The following is a 22,404-nucleotide window of genomic DNA, read 5'->3' on the forward strand; positions in this document are numbered from 1 at the left end:
TGACACTGGCTAATGAAGCAGTGGTGCATCCACACAATGTGCTGCACAGCTGCTCTGATAAGGAAATAATTCTGAAATATCTTTTTTTATTGTTGGATATTCTTTAATTGTTTGTTTGTTATTTATTTGTTTGTTTTTTTGCTTTGGCAATTCTGGGTCTTTCATGGTCCCATACAAATTTTGGGATTGTTCGTTCCAGTTTGGTGAAAAATTATCATGAGCATTTTGACAGGGCTCACACTGGCTCTGCAGATTGCTTTGGGTAGCATGGCCATTCTGATAATGTTGATTCTTCCAATCCAAGAGCACAAGATATCTTTTCCACTTCCTTGTATAATCTTCAATTCCCTTCATCAATGTTTTACAGTTTCCAGAGTATAGGTAACCTCCTTGGTTAAATTTATTTCTAGGTATTCTGTTGTTTTGATGCAATGGAAATGTTTATGCCAGTTATAAAATTCTGGGTTTTGAAGTGAAAAAAAAAAAATGGAACACTTCACAAATTTGCATGTCATCTTGAGCAGGGGCCACGCTAATCTTATCTGCATTTTTCCTATTTTAGTGCATGTGCTGCTGAAGTGAGCACTGAAACTTACCTTTAGTAAGAAGAACAATGTGTTTCGTGTGCTCCTTTGAGCAGAATGAAGAAGCATCAGAATACATACTTCTGTTCTCTTATGTTTGCACATAGAAATAATGTAAAAGTAGTAGAATATAATCAACAGAGTTACCTACAAGGAGGGGGAATTTGGTAGATGAGGACAAGAATAGGAACAAGAGACTTCTCTGTATTTCTTTTAATATTATTTTTATTTTTTAAATAAGTGTGTTTCTCAACCAAAAATATTAAAATATATTTTGTGTTTATTAAAAAAGCAAAAAAAGAGTCAGTCATTTTATGTCAACTATTTATTATTTGGATTTGCTAATAATCAGGGAACATTATCTGATCAGCAGTGATTCAAAATTCATGTAATTGCAATCCCTAATGAAAGGTTTCTTTCCCAAAGAGACTCTAAGAATTTAGGTATTTTGAGAAGCATACCACTATGTATATCTAAATGTAATTAAACAACAAAACATAGTTCTGAAAAACCTATAGAATTGTCCTAGAATGACCATATGAGTGAATGGGTTTGTATTCATGTTGTACGAACATATGAAAAGCTTACCCACAAACCTCACTTTTTAAAAGGAAGTAATTTGGTCTCAACTGCAGAAGCAATTAGCATATATTAGAGAGTAATTTTCCATAAAATTAATTTTTAAAATACAGTTGATTTTTACTCTCAAGCGCTAGATTAATCTTCAGCACGTCAGCTTCCATGGTGATAGAAATCAAGTGATTGTACTTCAGGGTTTTGATTGAAAAGGAAAACGTAGCTTACCCAAAGGCTAAATGTCACCTTCAGCCAATCTGGTTTTTCAAAGTGGTTCCTCCCTACGAAATCACAGTCAAATTGAAACTCAAGCAAGTGTTTGACATTTATTTCTCCACTCAACTCAGAATTCTATATGACCTCATTTGCTTTTCACTCACATCGCTGGATGGCTGGGAGGACCGTACGAAGCTTTTGTTAATCTGAATATTAAATCAAATCCTTTCCATTTTGAGCTTGAAATTTAATGTCAGTAATCATTAACAAATCAGGGAGGTAAGGCTGTCTAATAATCAGGGGCTTTATACAAGATGACAAATCCATTTGGGGACAGTTTTGGTTTTTATTTTTCCTAGCAGACTTCACAGTATAAATCAAAACTCCTAACCATCCTGGCCCACCTCCACGCTAGGCCAAGATTGCCTAAGAATAATTTGTTGGCGTGGTTCCTTACCCCAATTGGGAAAGGTGAAACCTGGGTGATGTGTGAAGGCCAATTGCCCCATGAATTCAGCTAATACCTCCGTTTGATTTTAGAAATGAATAGACAGTGTTTGGTTGCTGGTGTTTGTTTCTTTGAAAGAAGTCAGAGGAAAGGAGAGGTTTCTGTTTTGTCCCCTGCCTCTTCTGTTCCTCGCTTGCCTATTTCTCCCCTGAATGCAGGAAACTTCAAGGGCAAACTGGGTTGCAGAATATAAAGAAGGTTCTCACGTCTCCCCTGCCCTGTATCTGGGTCAGCTCAGCAAGGCGATGTGGCAAATTTGGATGGTTTTCAGGAGTTTCTGAAGAGTCCTGTGGCTGTGGTCTGCTGTGAACTGTGAAAGAGTTCTCCTCCTGTTATTTCCTGTTATTTTTAGTCTTTGAAACCAAAAGCTTTCAGGGTGTTCGGGGAGAAAGAGGGCACTGGGTCCACACATTATGCTCTATCTCCCCAGTGATTACAGATCCCATGAGCTCAGTGCAGTTCGGTACAATTACTGTCAGCATCATAAAGGACTTGGCTGGCCTTTGTCCCTGGGAGTTAACTTCTCACCCTTGGAATTTGCCAAGTGATGGAAATGTCTTTGTTGTGAATCAATCAAGCTTGCCCACCTAATAAACCCTTAATAAAACTTTGGACACCGAAGACTGAGAGCACTTCCCTGGCTGGCAATGCTCTGAGTACTGTCACATTTCAGTACTGGGAAGGGACCACATCTAGAGGAAGATGGAAGATTTGCATTTGAAACTCTCTCAGACTGTGTCCTAAATGTCTCTTCTCTTGGCTGCTTCTAATTTATACCCCTTTGCCATAATGAAACTATGATCATACGTACTCTCAGTGAGTTTTGTGAGCCTTCTAGTGAATTATGGAACCTACAGTGGTTGTGGGGACATCCAAATTTGTAGTTAGCTGTTCAGAAGTGACGGTGGCCCTGGGCACCCCTAAACTTGCAACTGGATCTGAAGTGAGATCAGTCTTACAAAGGACGGTGCCCTCAGACCTCAGGGTCTGACAAGTTCATTGGACTGTTCTTCTGAAGCCTCTAGCCAGGTCTGTCTTTGAGTATTAGAAACAGCACAAGCTCAGCTTGTGTCACAGTGAATGACCCGAGACCCGAGTGCCACACCTGTGAAATGCTCTCTTTATCTCCCCACTGGCCAATTCTTCTGTGAAGCACCTTAGAAGATAGACGTTTTTCGTACACAAAGTTGGCCCACTAAGCAAATAGCACTCCACACTATTATTAAAATCACAGTTAGTAAAATAACAATTAATGCTGTGTCAACATTTGCTGTTTGCTTTTCATACACTGTCATGACCCTATGAGCAGGCACACTTATTATCTTCCTTTTTGCAAAAGAAGAAACTGAGACTTGGTTATATAATTTGCCCAAGGTCATTCGTGCAAAAAAAAAAAGGAAAGGCCAAGTTTTGAACTTCAGCTGTCTGACTCCATTACTTGAACCCTTACTTTTTAAAACTGAGTTATAATTAACATACAGTATTATATTAGTTTCAGGCGTATAACTAAGTGATTTGATATTTTTATACACTGTGAAATGATCACTGAGGTAAGACCAGTTACTGTCACCACCCAAAGTTGTTACAATATTATTCACTATATGTATATTACATCCCTGTGATTTATTCATTTTAGAGCTGGAAGTTTGTACCTCTTAATCCCCTTCACCTATTTTGTCTGTCCCTCCACTCCCTCCCCTCTGGCAACCACCAGTTTGTTGTCAATGTCTGATTCTGTTTTGTTTTGTTTTGTTTTGTTTGGATTCCACATATAAGTGAAATCATACAGTATTTGTTTTTCTCTGTCTGACTTATTTTACTTAGCATAATAGCCTCCAGGTCCATCCATGTTGCTACAGATGGCAAGATTTCATTCTTTTTATGACTGAGTAACATTCCCTTGTATACATACCACACTTTTGTATCCATTCATCAATCAATGGACACTTAGGTTGCTTCCATATCTTGGCTATTATAAAAAAAAATGCTGCAATAAATATAAGAGTATATATACATCTTTTCAAATGAGTGTTTTTAGTTTCTTTGGATTAATACCCAGAAGTGGAATTGTTGGATTGTATGGTAGTTCTATTCTTATTTTTTTGAGGAATCTTCATACTCTTCTCTGTAGTAGCTGTACAACTTACATTCCCACCAACAGTGTACTAGAATTCCCTTTTCTCCACATCCTCTTCAGCACTTTTTATCTGTTGTCTTTTTGATAATAGCCATCCTGACAATTGTGAGGTAGTATCTCATTGTGATTCTCATTTGCATTTCCATGATGATGAGTGATGCTGAGCATCTTGTTACGTGCCTGTTGGGCACCTGCATGTCTTCTCTAGAAAAATGTCTATTCAGGTCCTTTGCCCATTTTTTCATCTGGTTGTTTTATTTATTTATTTTTTTTTTTGTTAATATTGAGTTGTTTAAGTTCTTTATGTATTTTGAATACCCCCTTCTTATCTAATACATCATTTACACATATCTTCTCCCACTCAGTAGGTTGCCTTTTCATTTTGTTAGTAATTTCCGCCACTGTGCAAAAAGCTTTTTAACTTGATACAGTCCCATTTGTTTATTATTGCTTTTGTCCCCCTTGCCCAAGGAGACACAGTAAAAAAAAAAAATTGCTAAGAACCCATGTTAAAGAGATAACTGCCTATATTTTTGTCTAGGAGTTTTGTGGTTTCAGACCTTACATTTAAGTATTTAATCCATTTAATTTATTTTTGTGTAGGGTGTACAAAAATAATCCAGTTTTATTTGTGTGTGTGTAGCTGTCCATCTTTCCCAACAATATTGATTGAAGAAGCTGTCTTTTCCTCACTGCATATTCTTGTTTCCATTTTGTCTTAGATGAATTGACCATATAAGCATGAGTTTATTTTGGGGCTGTCTATTCTGGCCTGTTGATCTGTGTGTTTGTTTTTGTGCCAATACCATTACTGTAGCTTTGCAGTATAGTTTGAAAACACGGAAGATAATACAGCTGTATTTTTTCTCAATATTGCTTTGGCTATTAAGGGCCTTTTGTGGAGCCGTACATATTTTAGGATTATTTGTTCCAGTTCTGTGAAAAAATGTCTGGTATTTTGAGAGGGGTTGGATTGAATCTTTAGACTGCTTTGGGTAGTGTGGCCATTTTAACAGTATTGATTGTTCAGTCCATGAGCAGGTATATCGTTCCATTTATTTGTATCATCTTCAATGTCTTTCCTCATTGCCATAATTTTCACTGCATGCTCTAAGAACATAGTGTCTTCAATTGTTCCAACATGTAGATATATTTCTGGAACTGGTAGCACTCTTAGTTTTGGCTTCCCAAGTAGATTCTGAGAGAAAGTAGATGCAAAGAAATATTAGGATAGAAGTGGAGAAGTGAAACAAGGAAGGTAAGACAGCCTATAAAAGGTAAACTAACAAGCCTGTTGCCTCGTTAAATAACAGAACTTAATCCTGCTTGGAACTCTTGAGGTTTGAATAGAATTTGTGCCTCTGAGATATCTACAGTGACTTTCCCCACCCCCGTGGGGGTATTTATACACCAAATCCTATTACTCCATTGTTAAGACTCCTCGATTTGCAGCCTGCCCTGAGCATCATGGGTGCTAGTTGCTAGGAAAGGCCCCCCAGGGCAGGAGAAGTCAGCCTTTCCCACACTGCAGAAGTTAGGCCTGAGAGGTTATGGGTGGCCACTGACAAGCTCTGTTACCCATTCCTCAGAGTTAAGGGTTTAGTGATACAGAAACTGTCTCCCTGTGCTTTCTAATATAGGAGCTGGAAGCACATGTAACTACTTAAATTTAAATTAATTAAAAGTAAGTAAAATTAGAATTTTATTTCCTCAGTCACATTGACCACATTGCAAGTGCCTAGTAATCAGGTGTAACTAGGGGCTACTACGTCAGACAATGCGGATATAGAACATTTTCATTAATGATAAAAGTTCTGTTGTTCAGTGTTAGTCTATGCTGTTATGTAGGAGAGTTGAAGGATATACCCTCTAGAGAGCAATTTGGGGAGTGGGGGTATAGCTCAGTTGGTAGAGCGCATGCTGAGCATGCACGAGGCACTTGGTTCAATTCCCAGTACCTCTGTTTGAAAAAAAGAAAAGAAACCAAAATGAAAGCAATTTGGAAAAAATTAAAATAAAACCCTTACATTTTTGTTTACACCTTTGACTGAACCATCTTGATTGGTCAAGGAACTAATCTTTGAACTATGAGCTATTCATGAACAAATATGTTTACTGTAGCATTATTTTCAATAACAACACATCCACACAAAAACAGAAACAATTTAAACATTCAATATTTGGGGTGAGCTAATTAAATTACACTTTCATAAGTCAGAATGCTATATCCATTAAAAATTATATTTTAAAAATTTGAATAATGTGGGGAAATTCTTTAACAGCAGGAGAAATGGCAGAAATAAAAAATAAAAATAACTGTGTACAACTGTATTAAAACATACATTATAGGGTTTAAATATTTTTCTATATATCTTATACTTTTCCACATTTCCTATAATGATAGTTATCTCTATAGTCAAATAAAATAAAAACTGTACACACATACTTGTTAAGGTCTTTGAAATCTTTATTTATTTTTCTAAGGCATTAATAATGTTCTTAAACAGCACGTGACTACAGGCTGAATTGAGGAACCAGACACTGAAGACCTTCCCTCAGGTCTGATTTTGTCTTCTCAGAACTTTTCAGGAATGATTATTTGACCAATTTTTAAAAGTTCCTTACAATCTTGGCACTCAACCCATATTTCTATCATTTGACCACAAGCTGTTAATAAGCCTTCTTTAACCAGGACTGAATCTGTTCAATCAACATATTCAACAAAGGTGGGGTTGAGGAGCCCTCCTCCAGCAAACGGGAAGGGTCCCAAGGTTGTGCACACGAGAGGTGAACAGATCTCACCACAGCCGTAAGCACAGCAGACGCCTGGTCCTGGGCACGGCTGGGGCAGCTCAGCAGTCCCCTTGCCCCTTGCCGCTTCCCCTGCTCGATCCCAGCCTGCTGAACCTTCCTGCCAGAAATTCCTTTGGGTTGACATAAACGCTCTAAGTGCAAAGAGTTCCAGCATCATATCATTCTTCCAGTAGGCTCAAAGTAATACCTACAGCGTCCAGGTTCTTAGGAACTCCTCAGGGAACTTGGTGGAAATAAATCTTTCTTTTCTTCAGTAATTTAATCAACACTGTTCTGCATCACAGCTTCGGCTACATGAGTAAGATACCATACCACGGGGTCATTCTTTATTTCAAACTTTAGTTCCCAAACACATCACAACTTACTGTAAGACATTTGATAGTATTTGTATGAGCAGATACTTGTCTTGTGAACTCTGACTACAGCAAACTAATTTCTCCAGCCATGAAACTTGCCTACATTTCAGAGTCTGCAGCTGTATCTGTTTGATACCCATTACAGTGGTCACCGTGGGGACGTCTGCTGACTCTTTTTCCTCGAGCTTCTCCTCTACTAGCTATGCAGTTCATCCCTGCATGGGGAGCTGTGCATTCCACTCGCTATTCAGCTGACCAGCTGTGAGCTTACTCATGAGGAGCTGCGCAGGCTTGCTTTGTGCCAGGCATGGTACTAAGTGTTAGAACTACAAAGCTGGGTAAGACACAGTCCTTATCCTCAGGAAACGTCTAACGGAGAAAACCCAGGCTGATAATCAAACAGTGTTATTTCCGTATGATGAATGTCATAATAGAAGCATAATATGATGTTATGGCGTACCTAATTCCTGCTTCACCACCTCCTGTTTCTCTTCATTCCTATGACTTACTTAATATTTTTAAAAAGTGTCTACACACAGGTACAAGTCTCAGTCCAATAACTCAGTAACGTGAGGCATTAATTTTTCAGTCTTTCACAGCAATTAAATATCAGTCTCTGTGTCACAGTTCCACCAGAGTAAGGAGAAAGAAAAGCAACCTCAGGTCCTCCATGAGCTCCCCAACTCCCACTCCACAGTTTCCCATCAAAACATCCACTGTCCTCGTTGACATGGTCCTTGGGTCCAGAGCCTCGCTGCTACATCTGGACCATGCTTGGGCACAGGAAACTTGACCCAGGCCTCCAGGGGTCACATCTGTGCAGACTCAGAGCCCAGCATTGCTGCCCGGGTGCGGCTCTCTTCCTGGCCGTGCTGCTGAGAAGGCAGAGGTACCCCCCTGAGAGGGCGCGCTCCAGTCTGGGGAAAGGCCTTCTCTCTTTATGTTTCACTACAAGACTCTCTAAACCAAGTACCTAAACTTCCCTGGGAACCGAGGCTTTTGCTTGTAGTAACCAGAAACCCGTGTGTTCACTTCTAGTTCTTGCCCTATTCCTCTCCAGTGGCAATGAGCCCAGAGCCCTCTTGGGAGAGGGGTGGTAGTGAGGAGAAGGAGATGCGGGCTTGGGAGTTACCTCAGATGTACACAGGAATGTGTCTGCTGAGCTCTGTCTGCCCGCACCTCCCAGCGCAGGCCTCCAGGAGAGCCTCCCTTGAGTTAATTGCATACAATTCCAGAGGAGGCTCCAAAAGAAGGTGCTTCCACGGCAGTCTTTCCTTGTTTCTAGAAGTCTGTTCTCTCTGCCTCACTTTACACCATTAGTTCTCAGCCCTGATGCATCCTGGAGTCCCCTGAGCGAGCTTTAAAAAAATACATTAATGCCTGTGATGCCTTCTCCAGAAATTCTCATTTAACTGGACTGGCAAGGAAGCTGGGCACAGCTCCCCTGGAGATTAACATGCAGCCAGAGGTAATGATGAAACATTGCTATCTCCATCTCCCCCTGGTCCTTCCAAACTCCATTTTGCCAGCCTGGCCCTTTGCTTCTTACTTTTCCACATCACAGCATGCAGAGGAAAAAGTTTATTTTTTGTGTACAATGGGTGAAATGCATAAGGTTGCTTGAAGGCTCTGTACACCTGGAAGAGGTGCTAGCTGTGGCAAAGAGAGACGTCAGTTCTCACCACCTGTCAACAGATTGGAGGCAACCAGTCTGTTCCGGCACTGCGGTTGGCACCTCTGGGTTATGACAGTCATCTGCCCCTGTATTTACAACCTGTGTATCATTTCCTTCAAAGCGTATTCACACAGTTGTTGTATTTACGCACTGGAATATTTTACTCAATAACCTTTGAGGTCCTATTATGTGTTGTTAGTGCTCAGCACAGGGTTACAAAAGGGAAAAGACAGAGTTGTCACCATGCAAGGGCTTCCAGTCTATATTAGGATGAAAGTGCCTATAAGGTTGGTTTCATTAAATGCAATTCATTTTACTTGCCTTGCTGGGCCTGATAAAGAGTACATCCTAATTCAACAAGTTGTGTGTCCTTGGGCAAGTCACTAGGCATTTCTGAGACCCTCTTTTCCCCATCTAGGAAATGAGAGGATTTTGCCAGATTTGGAAGATCCGCGTAAGGTCTCCACATCTGTTACTGATGTAGCAGGAAATCAGAGTATATTGAATGAGTCCTCTGACATTTATAACCATGAAAATCCACTTACTAAAGCACGGACTTGAACAGATACTTGTACATCCGTGTTCATATCAGCATTATGCATCATAACGAAAGGTGGAAATGACCCAAATGTCGATTAACAGATGAAAGGATAAATAGAATGTGATGTAAATATACAACGAAATATTTCCAGGCTTCAAAAGGGAGGAAAATACAACACTGAAAGCATCACACTAAATGAAATAAGCCAGACACACAAGGACAAATATTCTATGATTCCACTTATATGAGGTACCTAGAATAGTCAGATTCATAGAGACAGAAAGTAGAATGGTGGTTACCAGGGATGGAGGATGGGAGTTATTCTTTGACGTGTAGAGTTTCAGTTTGGGATGATAAAAAAGTTCTGGAGGTGGACCGTAGTAATGGCTGTGCTCAGTGTGAATGTGCTTAATGCCACTGAATTGCACACACGAAAAAGTGTTACAATGGTAAATTTTATGTTATGTATATATTTAACCACAATATAAAATATCAAAAAAATCAGGTTACTACATTTATTTTACATTCTTAGTTTTATGAAAATCTTTGTAAATACATTGCTACATTAATTTCGGTGATATTTACATGTTTATTTTTATAAACTGCTAAAAAAAGTTCTCAATGGTATAATTTATGTCTAATGATGTGTTAGGATGGTTTGTAAACTTTGGCCTTTTGGGTGCTATAAATTGAAATGAATCATGTTGAATATTTCAGTGTCTTCTCAAACTTGACTAATCACAAGAACTACTAGAAATGATTCAAAATACTCATTACAGGGACTCGCCCCAAGCTAGCTGAGTCAGGATCTTCAGGGGGAGAGTTTGGGAATCAGCATTTTCATGATCCTGTATGTATTTCCCTGTGCTACACAGTACAGTCTTGTTTATTAAGTACCCGCAGTGGACTCCTATATTATGTAAGTTGAGAAATAATTTTTTGAGATAAAATTCTGAGTCCTGAGTTCAACTGAGAGAGAAGCAGGGACTCAGCAGCAGCCCTGCACCCCTCAACAACACCTGTTACCCCTCTCCACCCCTGGCCTGCCTGTCAGACCCCTCTGGGGGACAGCCTTCACTAGCACCCTTTCCTGGGAAAGCTGACGGTATGCTGAAGTATTGCAAATATTTCTGCAACAGTGGATGGAAAACTGCACCAGAAAGAGGACAACATGATGTGAATAACTCAACAGGGGATTTGGGCAATTGGATTAACAGGGTAATGTGATCAGTAGACAATGAAGCTGGGATTAAGCCAATAGCAGGCTGACGGCTTAATTCACTTAGGCATCTCTCCTTAGCATTTTACCAAGAACAAGTGGCCAGGCCAGCATTTTTTAAGATGTATTCTCAGTGCCAAAAAATTTGAAATGACAAGTTAGTTTTAGGACTGGTCATGGAAATACTGATTGTTTTTTTCCTATTTTAATCTTTGGGGGATGATCTAATTTCTGAATGCAATTTATTTTTCTTCCTCTTCTTCCAAACTACTCCCACCTTCTCCCGGGTGTGCCACACTTGTTCTCAAAGGCAATCAAAGAACGGAAGAAGTGAGGAGGGTAAGAGTTAAGGCTGAAATGCAGAGATTTTTTACAAATTTACCATAAAATGAATTTTAAAAATGTGTTTACCATGTTCGACATGAAAACTGTATTACATTCCTGTAGTCTTCATTTCCAATATGATTGTCTTATCATTTACTGGTTATCATTCCTCAGAATCTTTTCCTTTTCTCCTTACTCTCTCCCCTGTGCTGGCTTGCTCCTTTGTTCAGTCTTGCTTTTATTTTCTCTCCTTCTGTCTCTCTCTCTCTCACACACACACACCACCCTCGCACACAAATTCAAGCACACACACTCAAACCAATCGACTGTAGACTACCTATTGGTACCACGTTTACTTTTTTGACTAATTTTTTTTTTAAGAAGAGTAGCTTGATATCAACAAAAAGTTGGAACATCCCAGCCTATCTTCAGAGAAACCAGGGCTGACAGAAGCATGAGTGTTGGTCATTCAACCTGCACCAGCCTTGTAGGAGAACCACAGAATCCTGTGCCTTTTTCGTCCCCACACCTCCCACCTGCGGTTTGAGTCACAGAGCATTAAGAAGATCCTCCACCTTGTGTCCTCTTCCCTCAGAAGGGACCTTAATAAGTCAGACTGACACTTGGTATAACGGATTAAGAGGCCCCAGCTTGGCTCTGCCGGGTAAGCCTTCTAGGAGGATCGAGAAATCAACTGCCATGTGCTCTAACGGAGGAGTGGCTCTGAAGAAACAGTTTAATAACTGTAATATTTTAATAGCATCAGTTCTTGCCACCATTCAGAGCTATAAAATAAGCAGTTCTCACCTGTGCCATTGCACACACGTTGAGCTTTGCAAAAAAAATTACACTAAGCCAGTGTCTACAGTCAATCAATTCTCGTGCATTTTACTTCAAGGGTGAAGTTGCCAGGAAAATGAAAGCCCCACCCAACACACCGGGGCTTGCCGACACATGAAGTTTTGAGCCCTTGACTTTGATTCAAGGCCTAAACTCTAATATGTATATTATCATCTCTGCCTTGAGGTTGCTATGGCAAATGCTTTTCTGATACGTATTATTTCTTCTAGAAGTTAAAAGAAAAGTGAGTTAAGAACTAAGTGTATTCAGAGATAATTATTGCACATATACATATATACACATATACACATACACACATATATATGTATATATGTATATATGTGTGTGTATTTATCATTCTTCTCAAACCTCTTCCTCCAGAGCTGACAAACACCAGCTATCTGAGGCCCAGCCTGCTGCTCTCTTGCCCTGTGCTCCCCGTACCTGACACTGCATCTGAGTGTCTTACTCTTCTCTCAAGGGAGCAGCCACTACTCAGTTTGTTGCCGTTCAGAAGTATGAACCCAGTGTTGCAAGAACTTTGACTTTTCGAAGGGAACCAAGATTCCAGATTTGTAGGCGAAATCTTCTGTCTTTAAAACAGAACAAAGTAACAAACCCCACTTTGACGGGCTGGATCCTGGCCCTGCGCGCTCTCTTTTAATTTTCTGGTTTAGAACCGATGGACTGTGGCCTCTCCGGCAGTCATCCTTAAATATCACTTTTTACCTTTCATTTTTAAAACCCTAACTTTCCTGAGAATAACATTAAAGTTCTTTAATGGAAACAATTGTGAGAGTAGCAAATTAAAAAATAAAATGCATAGATTCCACCAAACCGAGAGAACCTCTTTTATCTTTTGGTGTATTTTCCCAGTCTTCGAGCTACCTACGCATGTTGTTCTAGTTTTATTCTATTCTTTGTACAGATTGAATTGTACTATTTTAAACCTATTTTCAGTTAATTATATTTCACGACTATTTCTCTAAAACAGGCTTTAATCACTGCATAGCATTCTATTTTAAATATCAATGCCCATAATTCATTGGTCACTTCCTATTGCTGAAATTTAATTTGTCCAGTTTCTTTGCATTTCTAACTATTGCTTTGGCAAACATCTTTGTGCTCATCCTGTTAATATCCTTAATCTTAGAAATGTTATTTTGGGATCAAATTGTAAGAATATTTTGAAGATTTTTTGTATATAAGTAGCCTTCAAAGTTGGATAGATTGAGATTCAAATCAGCTCTTCCTCTTACAAGCTATGAGGCGTTCAATGAATTTCTTTTGTAAACTTCAGGTTTTTTAATATATAAAATGAGAATAACACAACAGGATAAATTGTACCAATTTATACTTCCCTTAAGAATATGTAAGAGAATGTTAGACCTTACACTCTTGCTAATATTTTTTTCACCTTTTCCAACAAAGTAAGTGAAAATGGTATTTAACTTAATTATTTTAAAAGTGGTGCATTTTTAGATATTTAATTATTTAAAGTCTTGTTTATGAATTGCCTATTCCTATTTTTCTATTGGTGATTTATCTTTTTATTGGTTTTAAGGAATTATATTCCTTATAATAATATATGATGTGTATGTATACATACATCTTTTCATTTTTTGTGGTCAAATCTCTCAATCTTTCATTTTTATTTTATAACTTATTTTAGATTCATTTGATTTTTAAATTTAATTTTTCATATTTAATTATTTAATTCCTCTGAGGAATTTATTTTGTAGGTGATATGAGGTAGCATCCGAACAAAATTTCCCTCGCCACCAATCTGGAAAAACATCTTTTTAATACTTCCATATATTTCTGTTTCCAGGTTTCTATTCTGTTTCAAGGATCTGTCCTCTTTTGCTCCAGAACCATGTTTTTATATTTATTATAACTTAATACTTTTGAGCATCTGGGAATGCAAGTCCTTTTGCCAAGCATTTCTAGGTCTTTTTCCCCTATGTATTCTTTGGGATAACTACCACTATCATAGTAAGTAAAAATATATAAACACATTTGTGTATGGATTGGAATTTATAAATTAATTCTGAAAGAACTGATGTCTATCAAGTCTTCTCAATTACAGATTCAGCTTTTGATAAAAGTTAACAGTGCAGCTCACAGGTACTGTCTCTGACAAGAACCCAGAGAATACAGTTCTTGTTGCTGATTCACAAGCTTTGATCGTCAGCTAGGCAAAAGCAAGGACACATCAAAAGTCTGACTCACAAACCGAAAGGCCTGGGTGTTTGTGACTCGAAAGTCCCAAACGACCTGGTACTCTGGCTCATTGCTATTTTTGTTCATTAACTTAATTAAGCCTCCCAGATAGATTGCTGCTTAGTTTCTTTATATGTGTAAAAATAAAAAATTTAAGTTACTATTATTCTATTCCTCACTTCTGTCCCTCAAACTTTGGAGGTGGTGTGAATTACAGATACCTCTGATAAGTTTTGCTAAATAAAGGGAACCCAAAAAAGTAGTAGTTTTTACAAAATCAAGATTCAATCAGATTTGCAGATACTAACTGCTATACATAAAACAGACAAACAACAAGTTCATACTGTATAGCACAGGGAACTATAGTCAATATCTTACAGTAACCTATAATGAAAAAGAATATGAAAACGAATATATGTATGTGTATGTATGACTGAACTATTATGCCATACACTAGAAATTGATGCAACATTGTAAACTGACTATACTTTAATAAAATAATTAATTAATTTAAAAGATTCAATCAGTAAGTTCAACTATAAGAAATTACTAATCTTAAACTCTTGTATGTACAATAATCGCAATTTCATTTGGCTTAGCTTAACATATACTGACAGCTCCTTTTGGTGTGTTTCACTTGCCTGGTGTCAGCTGGCTTTGTAGATCTCACTCCCTTTTTGCCCATGATGTATGAAAAAAATAAAAGTTTTATTTCCACAATTTTTGAAAGATTAGTATAAATATCTATCTTTCTAAAATGAAAAAAAAAATTGGTGCATATAGGAATGTTTAGTAAAAGTTATACCGTTCCTTCTCATGTGCAATTTACTTCAGAAAGAACACCCTTTTCTGTAATTCATCTGGCTCAGCTGCATAAAATAATCTTTCTAAAGTATGGAATACACAATCAACTCAATGACTTTCCCAAGCCTAAGTGTATCTATAAAGTCTGAACTCAGTACTCCGTGCTCTCCAGAGATCTTTCCGACCCTGTCTGCTGTTAATCCCTGCAATGTGTTCACCATTCTAGGCAGTGTGGTTCCCTTTCAAGTCCCAAAACATGACTTGTTTATTTCTGGCCTTTTACTTTTAATTCATTCTGTTGATCCCACTTCTTCTGGCTTCTTCATTGTCTAAGCTGTATCTTTAATTCAGATTCCAAATCAAGATTCATTCCTTTCCAGGAGAGTGGGAAAATTCAGCCCCTAGTGCTATTTACAGCACCCATCATAATTGACTTATACTCTGCGTGTGTGAGACAGGAAAATGGGGTACAAGAGGATGGCCATGTCCCAGGTCTCAGGTGAGTCCCTGGGATGCACCCCGCCAAGTGAGGGCCATTGGCTTCATGCAGGAAAGAATTCAAGAGTGAGCCATAATTGAGTGAAAGTAGATTTATTCAGAGAGATGCCCACTCCGTAGACAGAGTGCAAGTTGTCTCCAAAGGTGACAGAGAGTGACCATGAGTTGTGGGTTTGTTAGTTTTTATGGGCTTGGTAACTTCATATGCTAACAAATGAGAGGTTTATTACAACTACTTGGGGGAAGGAGCTGGGATTACCAGGAATTGGGTCATTACCCACTTTTTAGCCTTTTATGGTCAACCTTGAAACTGTCATGGCACCTGTGGGTGTGTCATTTACCATGCTAATATATTACAATGAGCATATAATGAAGCTCAAACTCTACTGGAAGTCAAATCTCCTGCCATCTTGGGCCTCAGGTCTACTGGGAGTTGAATTTTTTGCCACCTTGGTGCTAGTGCTGTGTCATTCCTGTAATAGTTGTGCCCTTCCCTCTTCCCTCCTGTCTCGTATGTACATGTCTTATCATCTTGGTAAGGCTTCTAACTTCTTTGAGGTATCATTGTAGACCTAGCTCTGAGCTATCTAGGCAGTAAACATTTTGATGGCTAAGCTATGCAAGCTATTTTAGTTCACTGTTCCAGTTTTCATTCCTCCCCATCTGGCGATGGTTGGAATGAACAGTGGCCCAAAGTGGTTGAGATGTTGTGCTCCAGTGAAGTTCAATGATATCAGTGCTTCATGTTGAAGCAAGGTTGCAACCCAACAGCCTTAGGTTGCAAGGCTGGACAGTGCTCCATGTGACAGCCACATCCCTATTTTTGTCTCTCAATTCTCCTTCTTTTTCACCAGTGGGACCTGAGTTTTGCTAAATGGCTGGTCCCTTCAAGTGCAGCCGTGGTAAGAGATGCCCTTTCCCAGGGCAGGATGATACATTGATCTGAGGGAGGGTATGTGCTGCCACCAATGCTTTAAAAAAATCCTTTTGTTGTCTTAGCTTTTGGACCGTGGGAAAATAAAAATAAAAAATGCAAACAAAAAGCAAAGAGACAAAATATTTTTGTATTTTCTTAAAAAGTATTTATTTGTGGCTGATGTTCTAGGCCACATTGCTCTTGAAGATTATAAACCACATTCACAACAGTTTGCACTATCATCTTCCTTTGGAGTTTTACCAGATTTGTTAAATAAAACTTGCCCACATTTAGGTTGCTTTAACTAAAGTCTTACTTCTTCCTAGCTTTAATTAGATGCTATCATTTAAGATTTAATACAGGTTTATTTAATTGAAATATAATTTAATCAAATAATGATATGGGTTTGGCTGGAGTATTCAAACAAAATACTCATTAATTATTATTATTCCTTTTTATTATTGTGTCTTAAAATATTTAGTGATAATACTTGCCCTCACATTTCAAAATCTTCAGATGTTTCTGAAACTGCTGGATATGCAGTAAAGCTGCTGGATACCGCTCTTCTCATTTGATATATTTTTTATTCTTTCATGACATATAAGATCATAAATAATATATCCATGATATATGTGAGAGGAAGTTGTAAGGCTGGTACTTAAAGATGTCACATTGTCTAAGTATCTTTATCTTATTAAATATTCAGAAAAACAAATAGGCAAAAACTATACTTCTTTAAATCTTATTGTTTGTATGAGGTTATAATTTGATAACTGCTTTGGTTTTCCCAGAAGTAGATTTTGTGAAACTCCGGGAATTAAAAAAATATGAGAGGGTTTCCAAGGATTCATTTTTTTTTTCAAATTTCCTTTTGTCCATCGATGGCTGCAGGGCAGTATCTTCTGCTCTGCATACCTTTTAATCTTCAAGTTTAGAGAATTGTTGTCTTTTTTTTCTTTCTTGTCTATTTTTTTCTAAGTCCTGCTCTTCACAAGGAAGCCAGAAGTGTGACAGGAAGGTGTGATTTTTAATTTACACCGGAGTCTTGCAAATAATGACTTTTCACACCCTGCTATTGCTGCTTAGCCTAGGGGAGGAGTCCTGGCTACTGTTGTGGCAAATTAAATCCACTGCTGTAATTCAGAAGGACGTTCTTCTATATTTAACCCTTGTTTTCAATTTTGTAACTTGGTATTTGTGAGTACTTATGAGAATGAGGCTTATTACTTTGAAGTGTTCTTGTTTTCTAGGAAATGATTTTTGAAGACTGTTATCTTTTCAGATTGTCAAGAATGAAAGGTAAATGTGTTCTCTCCACCATCCAACTGTGATGTTGGAAACTGTAACATTCAAATACACAAAAATGAAAAATACAATATAATACTCATTTTGAGAACTTCTAGCAATAAAACTTAAACAGATGATCTAACACCTGTTTTTATCTTTCTTTGTGATTCCATTTCTCTAAAAGTAGCTTTCCCTCTGTCTTAATAGGAGAGTTAGTACCTTACTGCACAAGTAAATCTCTATCATTTCATTTGAAAGATGAAATCAAAAGTAATGTTAGCCACTATATATAAAAATAGATTAAAAAACCAAATTTCTTCTGTACAGCACAGGGAACTGTATTCAATATCTTGTAATAACCTTTAATAAAAAAGAATATGAAAACGAATATATGTATATATATGCATGATTGGGACATTGTGCTGTACACCAGAAATTGACACGTTGTATGCAATTGACTGTACTCCAATTTTTTAAAAAATAGATGCAACTAAGAAAAGTAATGTTAAAAAGATTAAACTGTTTTAAGCTTTTTTCAGTTTCTCCTCAGTCCATAAAAGTAATTTGGATTGAATTATTAAGGAAAAAACAGAGAATGAGCTGCCTAAGGGAAATAAGAAAAATTATTGTAATTGGCTTGCTTGTTTTAAGTGTTCCAAGTGGTTACAGAAGAATAGTGCCATGCAGATATAACTGAAGAGCTAAAGAATATACCTTGTCAACTTCTTATGTACTTCTTTCACTTACAATTATTAATATATTGAATTATTTTCCCATTTTGAATCTGCCAACTAATTTTTTCTCTAAGTTTTCAATTAACCTGCTAGTGTGTCCTAGCTATTTTACCAATCATAATGGTGTTCAATAAAGTTCTAGAACTGAATGGAATATGTAAGAATATCATTGAAAGGAAGGAAAGAAACATTCAGATTCTCCTGAGAATTTGGCTCTTACTTCCTCCTCTTGCTGAAGCAAAGCAATCTCTCCTCCCTGGGGAGCAGCAAGGGGTTAACCAGTCTTGGTTTACTAAGTATCTCTGTCAGGCTTTTATCTGATCCTTCCTCCCTTGCCCACCCCTTTTGTAAATGTCACCCGTTTCCTGATGAGCCTACTAGTGGTGAATTTCACACCTTTCTTTTCTTTGTGAAGAAACCTGGGTGTTAATGGTACTGGATTGGGTACCATTGTACGTCTCTAGCTGTCTGTTAGTAAAGCTGAGGGATGCCTGTAGAAAAAAAGTAGGAGAAGGTGAAGAAATTTGAGAAATGAGACTAGGAAATAGGTTCAAATTGATCTCATTTTTAAAAAGAGTGTTTTATTAGCAAATTTTAGATGTGTGTTCAGAAAAGAATAATTTTAAAGAAGCTTAGGATTAAGAGTCTAAAAGAGTCTGGCAGAGGAAGGGCTGAGATTAGAGAACAGATTGGTAAAAACAAATGAATAAATGAAAGAGCAACAATCAGAAAGAAAAACTGAAGACTCTCTCTTTTTATTCTACAGGTGTACCTACAGGATACAGCAATGGAAACCTGGTCAGTTGAGCAGGTCTGCAATTGGTTGGTGGAGAAAAACTTAGGAGAGCTAGTTCATAGGTTTCAAGGTGAGTTGTTTACACTTTCAAAAATGTTAATTGAGCAGCCTAAATACTGAATGTCCTCTGTTATTGATTTTTTTTCCTAATGCATGTGAACATTGATGTGGAGTTGCTGTGGGGAACTTTCATTTCTCTACTGACTGTAGGAGAATTTGCATTTGACCTGATATCCACAAGAGAATCTGATATTTCAAAAACAACTCGAATAAAATATATCTTGAGTTACTTAAAATACATATTTGATATATGAATTTGATACTGCTTTTGTCCATAAGTATGCAGTGTGTGCATTGTTTGTGCAGCCTTGTGCAGTGTTGGATTTACACGTAGTGAATATTGCCTGGGAGGTACCATTAAGAATACTTTTCCAAAAAGATTTCTTTTTCCTTACAAAAGCAATGTCTGTTAGAAAGAATCAGAAGAGGGGAGGCGTTGATGTGGAAAGAAAATGTTTTTATTATGACTCCATGTTCTGGTACTTTCTTAGGGGCAGACATGGATTTGGAATTATGCAATCTTAGTGTTCTATTTTTGTCAAAAACACAGATAATTTTATAACTGCAGAGCACAAGTTTAGATACTCCTTTTAACATCAGAAATAATTTTGCCTGCTCAGAGCGTTGTATCTTACAGTCCTTTACCTGGCAGGCATGTAGAGACATTTTTTTTTTCTTTTTCCCAGAGGAAGAAGTCAGTGGGGCTGCTCTTCTAGCGCTTAATGATCGAATGGTTCAGCAACTAGTAAAGAAAATTGGGCACCAAGCTGTTCTAATGGATTTAATTAAAAAATATAAGCAGAAGAGTCAAGAACTGAAGTCCCCGGGAAGCCCTCGAGAAGCAGCCCGGGTCCTGCAAGTGGAAGCAGCCCCAGAGTAAGTCTGTGCGTGAATGGCCTTATTTTTGATGCTGCGCTTTCCCGATGATGGCTGTAGCATGACGTTTAGGGTTTAAGCCTCTTTGAAAATTGTTCCTGTTTTCAGCTAGATCGTGTGTACAGTATCTCTGATACTGGTATAAAAGATACTCTTTGCAAAGTTTTGTAAGTCAAGATACATTTTTGTTTAATGCAGCAGTTTTTAAACACTAACTCCAGTTGTTAGGGAAGACCTATGAGCCCAGAGTCCCTATATAGAAAGCTCTGTCACAAGCAGTTAAAATGCACGTACGACACATGGGGAAGTGGACTTCTGCAGCTTAGGTCTTAACATTAGGATTCGAGAAAAGCATCTTTTTCTGCTCTTCTGCTTTTCCCAAAGCTATTTATGTGTGTATTTATTTATTTGCCAAGGATTCCTTCTTGTAACTAATTTATATTCTCCTCTAGAGGCCTTCATAATATAATTTGCTTAAGACTCTTGCTGCAGTGGAGTTTCTCATTTTTCACAGTATTCTTGGGGTACTGACTGCTATCATAGCATCCTGTAAAATCACATATAAAAATTTGTGGTGGCTTTGAGGTTTAGGGATGTTTTTATTGTTTCTTGATTTATTTTTAAGCTTTTATTTGGGGGGAGGGGTGGTAATTAGGTTTGTTTGTTTGTTTTGCAATGGAGGTCCTGAGGATTGAGCCCAGCACCTTGTGCATGCTAAGCATGCACTCTACCACTGAGCTATACCCTCACCCTTTGTTTGTTTGTTTTTTAATCAAATAACAATAAACTGCAATCGCTGACTTCTGCAGTAAAAGGGAATGGTAACAGAAATTATAAAATCAAAATCTTCACAAATCTATCCCCCAGGATCATTTTAGGCATTCTGATTTGGTTTTTCCATATTTGAGACTTTTTGGAAGGTTTCTAAGGTTAGATAACTGCTGAAGACCAATTATTCATGAATTTTTAAAATAAGATTATGATGTTTGGTGAAATCCATTCTATGTTTTTACTTTAGTTTTTTTTTCCAGATTATGTCTGTAAATATATATATTTATATATTTTTAAATATATATATTTATATATTTTTAAATATATATATTTATATATTTTTATATATATATATACATATTTTTTTTTTGTCTTGCTCTTTTAGAAGCAGCACTATGTTAGAGAGGCCTGACTTAAGTAATCAGAGTCCTAGAATACTTGGATGTTTGGGCCATGGGAGGGGATAGGCAGGCTTAAAGGAATGGTCCATGGCTGGTCTGGAGATTCCACCATCTGATTTATTTGAAGGACTTCTTCTAAACGTGGTTTTGACATATCTATGTAAAAGCATACTCGTCAATATATGACTTTCGATGAAGTTCCCGTTGCATGCTTTCACTCCTTTCCAGCAAAGGGAGGGTGGAAACCTCAAGCAGAGCTCAAAGTAATTTCCCAGCATTCTTGGACGAGTTGGACTCTTGAGCTGGAAGTTCCCCTCAGTTGCCTGGAATCTTGATACTGCCTTAGGCACAGCTTGGAAGAAAACAGACAGCCTTGCTTCCACTGCAAATCAATTTATAATGTTCTCTAGTAAATGAGAACTAGCTGGACTGCCAGGAAATCTGGGCTTCATTCCTGGTTCTACCACTGACTTGGACTGATTATGGTAAATGTTGACACTCCTGTTGCTTCATCTGTAGGTTGTGAAAAGGAATACAGTACTTAACTCCATGTTTACTCATACGGATGTTAGAAGTATCATTATCTTTGAGAAAATCTCTCCTCCTTCACTCAGACCAAAGTAGTCTTTTGTTAAATAATCAGCTTTGCTAACCTGGTTAAGAAAGCCCTTTTCAAATGGAGCCAAGCCTCCGAACACTGGTCTTCCAGGGATTGATGAGTGAAGGCGGTTCACTCAAGCCAGTAAATAGTTGACTCTAAGGATTGTTTCGTTTTGCATTCAGATTAAATTATTCTGGTGCAAAACCACAATTGCTGGTGGGTTTATTGTTTATATATGGTTAAAATATTTATTGGCTGTATTTGCTTATTGTCAATATATTGTCACTTGACAAATATATTGTCATGTGGGAATCATGATAATAGAAAAAGGCATGAGGAAATACTATTTATTTAACATGCTATCTAATTAAATCCTTTTAGGAAGTGCTTAATAAAGATAGGAAACTCGGTGTAGTAAAAAGAACCCTGAAGCTAGGTATCAAAACATTTGATTTCAAATCACTGTTCTGATATTAGCTACTCATCTAACCCTGAAGATTTGCTTAACTTTTCTTAGTTTCAACTGTAAAATGAAGTGGGTAGAATAACTGATGCTTAAGACTCCTTCTAAAGAGTTTATAAAACAGCAGGCTAGATCAGAGATTGCAGATGGATTTCAACTTGAGTTCAAATTTCATTTAATGCCT

At 37.7% G+C, this 22,404-nt stretch overlaps 1 protein-coding gene and 1 non-coding gene across 5 annotated transcripts in view; one reads left to right on the plus strand and one right to left on the minus strand.

Moving 5' to 3' along the window:
• The window catches only part of SAMD3 (sterile alpha motif domain containing 3), an 80,518-nt gene that overhangs the window by 11,265 nt on the left and 46,849 nt on the right, over positions 1-22,404 (plus strand). For 3 of the 4 annotated variants that reach the window (XM_064486705.1, XM_064486704.1, XM_064486706.1), the window contains exons 1-3: positions 18,688-18,766; positions 19,019-19,118; positions 19,795-19,984. In XM_064486705.1, coding sequence (XP_064342775.1) covers positions 19,040-19,118; positions 19,795-19,984 — 269 coding nt within the window. In that variant the 5' untranslated portion in view covers positions 18,688-18,766; positions 19,019-19,039. Of the gene's footprint in view, positions 1-18,687; positions 18,767-19,018; positions 19,119-19,794; positions 19,985-22,404 lie in introns of those variants that run through there. The other variant, XM_031456312.2, reaches the window with a different exon arrangement.
• Positions 481-586, minus strand: LOC116154522 (U6 spliceosomal RNA). Its single transcript, XR_004138497.1, has one exon. It is a non-coding gene; the product is annotated as a U6 spliceosomal RNA (small nuclear RNA).

Source organism: Camelus dromedarius, chromosome 6, assembly GCF_036321535.1.
Source record: "Camelus dromedarius isolate mCamDro1 chromosome 6, mCamDro1.pat, whole genome shotgun sequence".
Lineage (NCBI taxonomy): Eukaryota > Metazoa > Chordata > Mammalia > Artiodactyla > Camelidae > Camelus > Camelus dromedarius.